The sequence below is a fragment of the Tachypleus tridentatus genome, chromosome 3, assembly GCF_004210375.1.
Source record: "Tachypleus tridentatus isolate NWPU-2018 chromosome 3, ASM421037v1, whole genome shotgun sequence".
Taxonomy (NCBI): domain Eukaryota; kingdom Metazoa; phylum Arthropoda; class Merostomata; order Xiphosura; family Limulidae; genus Tachypleus; species Tachypleus tridentatus.
Genome location: NC_134827.1, coordinates 109,140,960 through 109,155,847, shown reverse-complemented (window position 1 = coordinate 109,155,847; position 14,888 = coordinate 109,140,960). Strand labels below are relative to the sequence as shown.

The window sequence follows — 14,888 nt, the reverse complement described above, 5'->3', positions numbered from 1 at the left end:
AGATGCTATGCCTAATGACTTTTTTAATAACCTCATATTTGTTCCAAAACAGTTGCTAAGCCTGATGCCTTTTTTATAATCTCGTGTATTTGTACAGAAACACCAGTTCTTTTGGGACAGTAAAATTAATGCAAATAAAATAATAAAAATTGACGTTAGAAAAACAAGTAATTATGTTATTAATCCTTAAGTTACCAATCTGATTTGTAACTGACGTAAATAGAATTAATAATAATTCACTTATCTAATTCACACCACAACAGTTGTTGTTTGTGAAATCTAAAAATATGTCTGTCGTATTCCAGTTGGCCTCATAAGTACACGTATCAGGTTTGTTTTGAATATCGCGCAAAGCTACACAAGGGCTATCTGCACTAGCCGTCCCTGATTTAGCAGTGTAAGATTAGAGGGAAAGCAGCTAATCATCACCACCCACTGACAACTCTTGGGCTACTCTTTCACCAACGAATAGTGGGATTGATCTTAACATCATAAAGCCCCCACAGCTGAAAGGGCGAGCATGGTGTGACGGAGATTCGAACCCGCGATCTTCGGTTTACAAGTCGTGCCTTAACCACCTGGTCATGCCAGGCACAGGTATTGTTAGCACTAGATATTACAGATATATTGTGGTTTACATACAACATTCTTTTGTTTGTATTAGCCTTAACCACCTGGTCATGCCAGGCACAGGTATTGTTAGCACTAGATATTACAGATATATTGTGGTTTACATACAACATTCTTTTCTCACATTCAGATATAAACTGTTAGAACTTGCAAATAAAAATTTTGTTTGGCCTTTATGTAAATCACTTCCTTCAGTACCATAATGCATACTTTATACAACTACTATTTTGAATAAAAGAAACAAAACAGTGTTACGAGGTAATCCAAAAAATAAAATGTAACTTATTAATTTTAATAACTGACAAAATTTTCCCACTTTGAGTTTAATCCAATTTTATTATTATACAACATAAAAACGTACATGATAATCTGTTTTTGTTTGTTTTTCTTTTATACAGGTTAAAAAAAGTGATAAAAATGAGAGGTGTATGAACTACAGCACACATACAACACGAATAAAAATCATAAGAATGTACAAGGAAGACACGGTCCTAGTGCTTGGAATTCTTTGACATATTCATCACTGCAACTATAGCATCAACTGGATCAATAAATTCTCGCATGTGTTTGTGTCCAAGTATCCAGTCTGGTTGGATTTGTGGCTGGGTTTTGGTGACATGGGGAATGCAGACAGACATGCTGGAAATCACGCTCTTGGAACACACAGAAGATGAAAGAAATGAAGACGATAGAGTGGTGGACAACCGAGCTTTGGTCAGTTTCCTTTCCTCTTCCATCTTGTGTCGCCGACAGGTAAGATAATGGAGACTTTTGATTTTCTCCATCACATTCTTGTTAGATTTCATCACCTACAACAAAGTCAAGTCAGCATTCAGTTCAGTTCATACACTCTTTCAAGTAATATAGGTTTCAGATAATAAAGACAGTTGACAGTTGCAAAAAAATAAAAATATGACAGAAGACATTACAAGAAATTCACAATTAATTACATTTCAAACAAACCAAAATTATTACACAGTTTGTTCTCTCCAGGACACAATATCAAAGCTCACCCAAATTAGAAAATTTGCAAATATAATCACATGTAAATTCAGGTTAGAAAAAAACCAAAGTATTACAACACTTAAGAACACAAAATATAAACACTGTAGAGGTAAAAGGAACACTAAAATAATCTTTTGTTAGACTGTTAATAACTGTGATGAATATCCTCTGTGTCATTCTACAGCCTAGTGTGCAAACAGTATCCCATTTTACAGCCTAGTGTAAACAGTATCCTCTGTTTCATTTTACAGCCTAGTGTGCAAACAGTATCCTCTGTGCCATTTTACAGCCTAGTGTGCAAACAGTATCCTCTGTCATTTTACAGCCTAGTGTGCAAACAGTATCGTCTGTGCCATTTTACAGCCTAGTGTGCAAACAGTATCGTCTGCTATTTTACAGCCTAGTGTGCAAACAGTATCGTCTGCCATTTTACAGCCTAGTGTGCAAACAGTATCCTCTGTGCCATTTTACAGTCTAGTGTGCAAACAGTATCCTCTGTGCCATTTTACAGCCTAGTGTGCAAACAGTATCCTCTGTGCCATTTTACAGCCTAGTGTGCAAACAGTATCCTCTGTGCCATTTTACAGCCTTTGTAATATATTTCTTGTTTTACATTTATTAAAACAACAGTGTAGTTAAAACACTAAGAATTAATTGTATACCATCACCACCCTATTAATGTAATCACATTTTTACCATCTCACTTCACAACAAATCTGACACATTTCAGACACCATAATTTTCGGATATTTCTGTTTGGCTGCTCCTAGAACTGTCTTCCTTGTAACAAGTTTACAAAGATAAAAGTCTATCTAGATTTTAATTTCTACTAGCTGGTCGATAGTCGTTATTACCGAGGCCTTCCCAGGATCCTGGAAGAAGATCCATAACAGTGTACAGACTTTCGAAAAAATAGTTTCACCCTTCTCTCTGTAGATTCGCAAGAGGTCCAGCAGAGTATCGAGAGAACCAGTCACTGTCCACACAGAATCCACCGTTTTATCATACTGTTGATGTGGAAAGAAAACAATTCATTGAGATTGTGTTACAATATGATGAGAAAATCAAGTGAAACACACACTGTGCATCTATTACACAAAGAGAGAGAGAATGCTATCAAGTTACACTTATTAATTTGTGATAAGAACCAGATGCCCACTTACATCAAAACTGAAATCTAATTTGATAACGAATACAGCTAATTAAGTACGCTTTTCTTACATGTGTAATTATATAAACTATAATGCTTTGTTTCATCAAAGACAAGGGTACTCTCAGTATTAAAGATAACTTAGGCCATAAATACATGACACACTTATCTTAAATACAATAACATTGTATAATGTAGCTTAAACAACAGTATTATAAGATATATACAATATTTGAGTAAGACCTGCACATGCATACATAAAACAAAGAAATTAACACATTTCTTCAGTAGTAAAGTTTGAAACACATTTACAAGTTCATTTCAATGCAATTTAAGTGTTTTTTTAATCCCTTGTACTTCTTACTCTCATGAAAATGGTATAAATTAAAACTTAAGTCACAAAAATGATGCAGTTAAGTTGGTCTTTTTATAGTAATAGCTGAGGAAAAAACGTTTTTATACGGAAACAAATTAAGGGTAAGTTAGGTCCCAGACTAAACGTTTTATACAGAGCCCATCATGAAAAAAACAAAAAAGTGAAACCACAAAATGGGCTTTTTTGTTTTTCTCACCCTAGCCCCCACCTATAATACTCCTTTAAAGCTCTGTGAATGGTTAGGATTTCAGTTTCACACACAAACTTTCTCAGAGTTCTTTTGTTAAGGTCTGTATGTTATGGTAATAATAAAACAATGACTTTCTCAGAGTTCTTTTGTTAAGGTCTGTATGTTATGGTAATAATAAAACAATGACTTTCTCACAGTTCTTTTGTTAAGGTCTGTTTGTTATGGTAATAATAAAACAATGAAGTTCTTTGTTAAGTCTGTATGTTATGGTAATAATAAAACAATGACTTTCTCAGAGTTCTTTTGTTAAGGTCTGTATGTTATGGTAATAATAAAACAATGACTTTCTCAGAGTTCTTTTGTTAAGGTCTGTATGTTATGGTAATAATAAAACAATGACTTTCTCAGAGTTCTTTGTTAAGGTCTGTATGTTATGGTAATAATAAAACAATGCAAAGATTTCATGAAAACAAATAAAGGAAAATAGCAGAAAATATTTAATGTAAGTTTAAAGCCGGGTGTTAAACTTTCATTACAGAAGCATCTGGTTTATAAAATCCAGTTTAGAAATGAAATAAAATAAGGTTAACTTGCAACAAAAAATAACTCAGTATTATAGAGGTGTTGCAGAAACATGCAGTACTGGATAAGAGGAAGATTGAAGAAGCTAAACGTCACACAATGTAAACAGCTCGTATTTCTTGATGACGAGAAACCCACTTGAAATAAAAATGTATTTTAGAACAGCTGGTATTAACACTTACTGATAAGCAAAGACCAACGTTTCGACCTTCCTAGATCATATTTAGAAATAAAATGATCAAGGAACAATAATACATTTGAAGCAGAACCTATGTTGTCATGGTAACAACCCAAGTGAAACAGAATCTCTGTTGGAGAATACAAACCTTGGCAAGATTTAACAAGATGTTTGTGGAATATTTAATCAATTCCATGTGAGGCAAGCTTCGGTTACAGCTTCGTATCAACTGGAAAAGGATTTCTACTGCACTGCCTTCTGCTATCTTCTCACAACATGACGCCGAGAGCCGGGTAACAACATCTGGGCAATTACATAAAATGGTTTAGCACAACTTTCAAAAAATGTAAAACAACCTTACAAGGAAATTATGGACAACGTAAAAGCTTTGGTATAAACACAGTAAGTGAAATTTAAAAATTTTAGAAGAAAGAAAGATTAATAGTGAAATAATTAAAACAATCGTTTTCTTTGGTTAAACAAAAGTTTCATTTTAAAATTCCACCTACATTTCTTAAGGGAACTTACTAGGAGAAACGTGAAGAAAAATATCTACAGTCTAACATGAATTTATCACTTTTGTTAGGCCTAAAATATATTTTTCCATCCTAGACATTCTACATCAATACTCATTCTATAACAGACAACCTCAGATGGTTATTATATCACACACCAGTGTTTAATAAGTTTTCCTGGTTTAGTTCAAGTGAAGGTAAAACCATTAAAATCTTTACGCAGAATAAAAACATTTTAACAGTTTTTCCAGAATGTAAAAAAAAAAAATTATTCTTGGTCCCAGAAACAGAAAAATTTTCATGATTTTAAAATGTTAACTCTAGCGTTTAAGTGATTCCAAAATGATTCCAACAACAGATGGAATCTTGTGTAATTGCTAGTCTCAAAATTACTTTTATGTAATGTATACACTCTCAGATATAAAGACAGAGGGCAAATGCAACAAACAAAATCGTTTGTAATTCATTAAATACTTACTACACATGTACAACTCTTCTTAAACTTACAAAATCTCAACTTTTATATTCAAAACAAACATTTTGTAAGCCATATATTAAAGGATCTGACACTGCCTAGCAGCACAGAATAGAACGACATACACAAACACTCGAGCATTATACAACATGCACGTGTTCGTGATAAAAGTTGTCACAATATTTTATTAACACTCTTAGGCTTCTTACTAAACAAAATGTTTCATTTAGTTTTCCAGTACATTTTCTCAGTGGTCACACTAGAATGTGAGCATCAGAATATAACAGAAATGTATTGAATATGTTAGTATTTCCAAGAAACAGAGAAATCCATAAGATAATAAAAATAGCACTTTGCACTTTCTCATAACCAGAATGGAAGAGATAAAAGCAGAAATTAGTACTATTATGATTAATTTGTTTTTTAAAAGGTAACGCACTTAATACATTAAACCATCAGCAAAGATAAACCAACACCGTGTCCGAAGCAAGTGAAACTTTGACATTTTTCGCTACGTCATCCGTCAACATTGAGAAATTTAGTTAAGTTTGTTCTAAAAAACAAAATTCCTGGATTTAAGACCCACAAGAACGTTTGGTCATACATAAAACTTGAAAAATTATTTCTCTCCTGTTTTTCTAATTACAAATCTTGAGAGTAATTAAAACAAGTGGGTGTCGTAACATGACAGCTAAAACATTTAAGTCTCACCTAAATGCATCAGTGCAGACAAGATGTAGGATAGATTTCGGCAACGTAATAAGAAATCTAGAGCCGAAGTTGTTCGATTACATAATTTCTTATCTTCAGTAGCGTTCGCATTAACGGTTTTCAATCTTTCTCTTATTGTTTTCAGTTGACGACTCTTAAGTTTGCAACGCTGCACGTGCCCTCGCCAAGCAGCCTGATGTGAAAGAAACATTACTACAATATTAATTTTTTAAACAATGACAAATGATATACAAAGAATAAGAGAAACTGATACACTTACCTACATGTTGTCAGAGTTCTAATTTTTCTCTCTGTTACATATCTAAAGAAAACAGATTAATTTGCACATCTAATAATAATCTAACCACTACAACTAAATGTAAGTGATTTTAACATTTTAGTAATATAACAGAAACATGACCTTTGAAATTCCCGGAACCACCTGACTCGTTAACAGACATATCACACGATTGAACTAGGCAACACGATTCGACAAATCTAGGAACTAAATCTACTGAACCAGAGAAAAAGACTATAGCAAACCTGAAATTGTTATACTGATGGTTATAAAACAGACCAAATAATCTGATTAGATAAAATAATTGCAAGAAACTTTTGGATATGAGCAGAATTATAATAAAATAATTATGGATCAACACAATGGTCAGCCATCTTAAAATGCTGGTAATTTATATATATCTTCTCTTCTGTATGGATGGTGCCACACAAACATACCCTAATCTCCTGCTCAGACCAGTCAAGATTCATTTTACAAAATCCAATTTAACAGGCACTTTCTGAGCATGATTCGTTAGCTGCAAAAATCTGATTATTGCAACAACAACAACAAAAATCCCTGTAGAAGGCAATGAACAACAAATAACAGATCTATTTCTCACTTATGTGATAAAATACCACCCAATAATAAACATTGTTAACAGATAACTGTAGACATATCACAGTAGAAAACCAATAAACTTGCAATGCCCTGGTCTTATTGCAGGAAACATCAGAACAAGAATGGCAGGCCTAAAACAGCTTCAAGGTCAAAGGTATTAGACACAGGGCAAATCTGTTATGGCTACACTACACACAAGTTTGGTTGAAAAATAGCCTCCTATTTGGTTTTACCCAAAATTCCATTATCACAACTCAAATTGGTTCAGCTCTCTAGGGCTAAAGCCATCCTAAAACATGGCTTCGGCATCTCTGTAGCCCCTGCTAAATATTAAAGCATGTATACCTACAAGACATAGCCCACTTCTCCATCAATCTCTATCTGGTCCTCTACACAGACCAAGAAGAAACTGGTTCCATTCTTGACTTAAGATCTGGATAACATTTTATTCACACATGAATTATGCAAGCTCTAATAATCCATATAAAAAATCTGACCACTAAAACTTAACAGGTCAACTCAATATTTATGCTAAACTTCAGTGTACACACTTTACCTTCCAGTCTACACTTGATTGTACAAACCTGTATAACTGTAGCTGCATTTTGTTCCTTTACCAACCTCCTATAAACCAACCATGAACGCACTTTTGTCTGTATCACAGTTGCTGCCTTTTCTTGTGTAAGAAGATAAATTCGAGCAGCTCTCTGGAACAGTATTACGTTCTGTCGCAGACGTAAAAACCACAGTCTCTGCAAGCGTCCTCTCATCCACCTCTGGAGAAGTCATGAAATACTTAATGTAAGACATCACAAGTTGTACAGTTACAATAAATCAAATTTTGGCAAAAGCAAGTTTACAAAAATCAGAAGTACTTATAAAAATAGAAGCATGTTCTGTTTCACTTTCCAAAACCACTAAGATGTATATCACTGTTCAAAGAGATACATATTTATAATTTAAAATATGCCATATTAGCTCAAATAAGGAAACTTCTTAACTACAGTAATAGTAATAAAATAAACATAACAAAATTGTCTTTATTTTTCATAAACACTCAAAAACAAAATATTAGTTTTGTTCTAGGTTATACAACAGTTATTGTGCTGTTTTCATAAGTTATCTTTGTTTAGAAAAACGTTAAAATGTGCAAGTCATACCTGTAGGGATTATCACACAGTATTCACACTGATGAGTTAATTTGATATTTAACATTAAAAAAACCATTTAATGTAAGTAACCCCCCCTACCACATATTTCCACAATCCTTTTGATAGTTTTCCACACCTTTTCACATGACAAACTTTTTTCAACCTCACCTTTCAACCAATCATTATCTTAAAAACATAAATGATATATTAATTGAACTTGTCACACACTTCTTGTAGTTTGTTTGGAAGTTTGCATAAAGCTACACAAGGACTGTCTGTGTTAGCCATCCCTAATTTAGCAGTGAAAGACTAGAGTAAATGGAGCTTGTAATCACCACCCACTGCTAATTCTTGGGCTACTCTGTTACTAACAGACAATACGATTGACCATCACAAAATCCACCCCCAAAGCTGGCATGTTTGGTGGGATGAAGATTCAAGCCACAAGCCACAACCCACAGATTGTGATTTGAGTGATATAACTGCCTAGAAGTGTCAGGCCCACCCACTTCTTTTGAAAAACAACAATGCCTTACATTGAGACTGGTAAGATCATTTTAATACTTCTACAAAACTGTTACGTGTTTTGTTTTACAGACAATAAGAATTCCCATATACGTTTGATTTTCACAGGTCCAGCTCTGTTGAAGAGATCTGGTACAGATGACAAGTTTTCTTGATGGCAACTTGTGACAGACAAAACTTGTATTAAATGTTACAAAACCTGTAAATCACTATTTAATAATAAACGAAATAAAAGCAACTGCAGTCAAACATGTTTAACTTTAATAGTTTTCACCCAAAAACATATCTTAGTTTTAACTTTTGGAAGAAAAACTATATATAGTGCAAAGACACTTCAATCTTCCACACACAAAAATAAACTCTAAAATGAAATGTCTGAAAAAAAGTCTTACCACAAAAATTTTCTTCAATGTACTTAAATTGAAAAACTGTAGAGCAGTGTGGAAATTATGGTAGCTTACAAGTGATTTTATTCCCAAATTTCTGGGGTCAGATGTGTATCAAGTTGCACTCTTTATGCATAAAAATAATGCCCATATACTTTGACCAGTATGAACATTTAATGTTTAAAAACTAAGATTACTAGCCTGAATAACAACAACTGCATCCAGTTGTTTCTTCGCCAACCTCAAATTTAATATTCGTCGGTAAAACCTTTGAACTCGTACAGCCGATAGATGACGTAATACCATGGCTACAAAACATTCCACTTTGACAGCTTTTGCCATAAGTAAAGCCTATAATTTAAAATAAACAAAAGATAATTATTTATCAATATTCAATAATACAAAATATACTACAGTAATATGACCAACAAGAAATTCAACATTTCAGAAATGTTTAGCATAAAAACTTTGTTATTAACACAGCAAGTTCACACAAACACCCCTATTTAATTATTAATCTAAATATTACATTCAGTTTTATTACTTTTTGTGATAAGTAAATGGAAAGGTCAGACATTCTATTTATTACTTTTAGAGGTACTCAGTGATATCCATAAGTAACATATTCAACAAATCAAGTTTCAAAACAAAACATTTAAAGATTAAAATGAAAACTTATTAAATCAGTGTTTTGATATCAATACAGATTTTTAGGACTAAATATCAAACGTTTTAATGTTTGTTTTTTCCAGCATTTAGCATCCTAAAGCAGCTTAAACTCATTGGTAAACTGTGCCACATTTAGTATACCTAGATCTTAGAGCATTTCATAATCTACAATTTCAACTAATGAACAGACCTCGACAATGTTTCGACTAATATAGATACATAAAGTAGTTGATAAAAAAAACAACATCTGAAACAATGATTTACTTACATCCAGGTGTTTTTGAGCCAAGAAACCACGAACAGCTTCTTGTAATTTTACTCTAATTTCAAGTTGCTGGTCCATCTGAAGAAGTTGCTGGCATTGTAACCAACTACGTGCCTTGACTTGGAGTAGTAACACTGGCCGATAGATTTTCAGATAACGTCTTTTAATCAGAGCACTTTTGTACCATCTTTGAATTGTAATGGCTGCCTTTAACCTTTTCACTTGTCGACGTACTAACCAACCTCTTGTAGCTGCTTGAAGCTTCACTGTGCTGCTTTGTATTCTCTCAAACCTGTAATCAGTTTTTAAACTTATTTCACACAAACTGTTAATTACAATTTCTGTAATACATGCAACTGAAATGAATCTTCGCTTCAAGTTGGAAGAAAAATTCAGAATAAAAGTATTACAAAGTGAGAAACAAACTGGATATAATGTGATATCATGAAGACATTACCAAGTGAGAAACAAACTGGATATAATGTGATATCATGAAGACATTACCAAGTGAGAAACAAACTGGATATAATGTGATATCATGAAGACATTACCAAGTGAGAAACAAACTGGATATAATGTGATATCATGAAGACATTACCAAGTGAGAAACAAACTGGATATAATGTGATATCATGAAGACATTACCAAGTGAGAAACAAACTGGATATAATGTGATATCATGAAGACATTACCAAGTGAGAAACAAACTGGATATAATGTGATATCATGAAGACATTACCAAGTGAGACAACAAACTGGATATAATGTGATATCATGAAGACATTAGAAACAAACTGGATATAATGTGATATCATGAAGACATTACCAAGTGAGAAACAAACTGGATATAATGTGATATCATGAAGACATTACCAAGTGAGAAACAAACTGGATATAATGTGATATCATGAAGACATTACCAAGTGAGAAACAAACTGGATATAATGTGATATCATGAAGACATTACCAAAACAAACTGGATATAATGTGATATCATGAAGACATTACCAAGTGAGAAACAAACTGGATATAATGTGATATCATGAAGACATTACCAAGTGAGAAACAAACTGGATATAATGTGATATCATGAAGACATTACCAAGTGAGAAACAAACTGGATATAATGTGATATCATGAAGACATGAGAAACCTGGATATAAGTGAGAAACATTAAACTGAAACAAACTGCATATAATGTGATATCATGAAGACATTACCAAGTGAGAAACAAACTGGATATAATGTGATATCATGAAGACATTACCAAGTGAGAAACAAACTGGATATAATGTGATATCATGAAGACATTACCAAGTGAGAAACAAACTGGATATAATGTGATATCATGAAGACATTACCAAGTGAGAAACAAACTGGATATAATGTGATATCATGAAGACATTACCAAGTGAGAAACAAACTGGATATAATGTGATATCATGAAGACATTACCAAGTGAGAAACAAACTGGATATAATGTGATATCATGAAGACATTACCAAGTGAGAAACAAACTGGATATAATGTGATATCATGAAGACATTACCAAGTGAGAAACAAACTGGATATAATGTGATATCATGAAGACATTACCAAGTGAGAAACAAACTGGATATAATGTGATATCATGAAGACATTACCAAGTGAGAAACAAACTGGATATAATGTGATATCATGAAGACATTACCAAGTGAGAAACAAACTGGATATAATGTGATATCATGAAGACATTACCAAGTGAGAAACAAACTGGATATAATGTGATATCATGAAGACATTACCAAGTGAGAAACAAACTGGATATAATGTGATATCATGAAGACATTACCAAGTGAGAAACAAACTGGATATAATGTGATATCATGAAGACATTACCAAGTGAGAAACAAACTGGATATAATGTGATATCATGAAGACATTACCAAGTGAGAAACAAACTGGATATAATGTGATATCATGAAGACATTACCAAGTGAGAAACAAACTGGATATAATGTGATATCATGAAGACATTACCAAGTGAGAAACAAACTGGATATAATGTGATATCATGAAGACATTACCAAGTGAGAAACAAACTGGATATAATGTGATATCATGAAGACATTACCAAGTGAGAAACAAACTGGATATAATGTGATATCATGAAGACATTACCAAGTGAGAAACAAACTGGATATAATGTGATATCATGAAGACATTACCAAGTGAGAAACAAACTGGATATAATGTGATATCATGAAGACATTACCAAGTGAGAAACAAACTGGATATAATGTGATATCATGAAGACATTACCAAGTGAGAAACAAACTGGATATAATGTGATATCATGAAGACATTACCAAGTGAGAAACAAACTGGATATAATGTGATATCATGAAGACATTACCAAGTGAGAAACAAACTGGATATAATGTGATATCATGAAGACATTACCAAGTGAGAAACAAACTGGATATAATGTGATATCATGAAGACATTACCAAGTGAGAAACAAACTGGATATAATGTGATATCATGAAGACATTACCAAGTGAGAAACAAACTGGATATAATGTGATATCATGAAGACATTACCAAGTGAGAAACAAACTGGATATAATGTGATATCATGAAGACATTACCAAGTGAGAAACAAACTGGATATAATGTGATATCATGAAGACATTACCAAGTGAGAAACAAACTGGATATAATGTGATATCATGAAGACATTACCAAGTGAGAAACAAACTGGATATAATGTGATATCATGAAGACATTACCAAGTGAGAAACAAACTGGATATAATGTGATATCATGAAGACATTACCAAGTGAGAAACAAACTGGATATAATGTGATATCATGAAGACATTACCAAGTGAGAAACAAACTGGATATAATGTGATATCATGAAGACATTACCAAGTGAGAAACAAACTGGATATAATGTGATATCATGAAGACATTACCAAGTGAGAAACAAACTGGATATAATGTGATATCATGAACACTTTCAGTGGAAATCTTTATTTTGTAATTAAAACCGCACCATTTAAGGCCAAAAGAAATTTCCATGAACTGCAAGATTTGTTGTTAATCACAAAAAATGCCTCAAAATAGCCAGCTTCTATAGGGAGAAATGTTGATTTTAATTACAATAAATACATATTTACATTTTAAAGATATTCGTGATAAAGTTAATCACCCAGTGGGATCCTCATCTGTTTAATCTATTTAAATTATAAATCATTACTATTATTTGGCTAAGTAACTTTACCAATACACTTTAAGTGTTACATTAAATTTTATAGTAAAACAAATTATTGATAGAAGCAAACAGGTACACATGATATTCCAATTAAATCACTTGTTGAATCCAAACAAATCTTGATGTATATATTTCAACACGTTGTTCAACATGCATTATTTAACATAAAATACAGTTGTATCTATTATTCTATAAAACCAACACTTTGTAAACAATTCAGCAGTGCATACTAAATTTCAAGTTATGATATGCTTAACAAACTTAATTGAAAAACTTTAAATGATTCACTTAACAAATAATATATACAAGCAAATTTACTGAATTTTTTTAGGCAACAATAGCTACAATGGTCAAACAACACAGAAGTATAACAAACCTAATCTTTTGTGTTCGATCCTCACGTATTGCCCGAAACCAACGTTGAATCACAACAGCAGCTCTTCGCTGGAGAAGAAACTGTTGTCTTAGTTTTCGCCCTCGATATGAGGTTTGAATGTAAACAACACGATTTCTCACAACCTGAAACCGTTTTCTATATATTGTTGCTCTAAAGCACGCTTGAATTATCACAACACTCTTTCGAAGCTCAAGATAGCCTTTTCTCACTTCTTTTGCTAACAACCAACTTCGAAAGTATTTCTGTATTTCATATACTGCCCTGAGTTTCTTTTGGTACTTTCCCCTAGCCAGCACCATGCGATACCAAGACTGCAACTTCATGGCCGAGGACCTCATTACTAAGAATTTCTTTCTTACAATGACGCAACGTATGACAGACTGAACAATACGTGCAGAAACCATGGTTTTCGTAATTCTCCTTGCCACGAAGCCTCTGTAAGCGCTTTGGATTATTATGGCACTCTGACGAAATTGCACAAATTGCTGATGATACAACCTGCATTGTAACTTTGCTTTCCATCTCTGTTGAAGAAGTACAGTTGTCTTTTTCAGTTGAACAAATTGTTTTCTTGTCCTATGTGTCCTGTATGCAGCCTGTATTGTGGTAGCAGCCCAACGATTACGACCAACCGTTTTCCTTACAACGTAACCTCGCCACCAAGCCTGCACCTTGATGCAAGCGTTACGTAGCAACTGGTACCTTCTGTACTCAGCTCGTCCAGAGAGCTTTGCTTTAAACTTTTGCTGAATGAATGTAACCGCACGACACATCTGTAAAAATTCTGCTCTCTTTATCAAACCACGGACATACTTTTGTAAAGTAACACAAGCAGCCCTCATTTCCAGAAACTTGTTTCTTGCTATAAACATTTTCATGTAGGACTGAATTATAATTGAAGCCTTTTCTTCCTTCATTTTTTTCCTGACTAAATATCCCTTAAACCAAGCCTGTACCAATGTGGTAGCCCGTCTCTTCCTCAGAATTCTCTTTTTGAGTTTCTGGAGTATTAAAACATCAGTTACAAGCTGTCGGATCCTGATGAACAGACTTTTCTTCTCTGAAAGTTCTTTCTAGCAATAAATCCCCTGATGTATCTCTGAATGATTATGGCTGCATGGTGTTCTTTCTTCAAGTGTTGTCTTACCTGGTGCCCTCGCCAAGAGCTCTGGATTACCAACACTGCTTTCTTCATTACTAAGTAACGTTCCAATTCCCTTCTTCCGTTCAGAAAAGCTCTGAAATGAGCTTGAAGTACCAATGTTGCTCTTTTTTTTGCAGCATATTTCTTTCTCTCTATATATCCTCTGTAAAGAGTTTGAATTATTACAGCACCATCTCGTCTGCGTTTCAGTGCTGATCGAAGCTTCCAACCCCGATATGCTGCCTGGATTCTTATCACAGACTCCTTCAAGCTCAAGTAGAAAGCTCTATCTTTCTGTCCCATCAAATATGCTTTGATAGCTTTCTGTAAAACTACTACTGCTTGTTTAAGTTTAAGAAAAGACTTGCGATCTGAGTATCTTC

At 33.4% G+C, this 14,888-nt stretch overlaps 1 protein-coding gene across 1 annotated transcript; it reads right to left on the bottom strand.

Moving 5' to 3' along the window:
* Window positions 1-2,406: 2,406 nt before the first annotated feature.
* LOC143245961 (abnormal spindle-like microcephaly-associated protein homolog) lies at window positions 2,407-14,278 on the bottom strand. Its single transcript, XM_076492212.1, has 7 exons — window positions 13,341-14,278; window positions 9,710-9,998; window positions 8,974-9,123; window positions 7,295-7,486; window positions 5,813-6,005; window positions 4,260-4,414; window positions 2,407-2,642 (listed from the first exon to the last, which is right to left on the bottom strand). Exons 1-7 carry the CDS (start codon window positions 14,276-14,278, stop codon window positions 2,448-2,450), a joined length of 2,112 nt encoding a protein of 703 aa, XP_076348327.1. The 3' UTR covers window positions 2,407-2,447.
* Window positions 14,279-14,888: the final 610 nt, after the last annotated feature.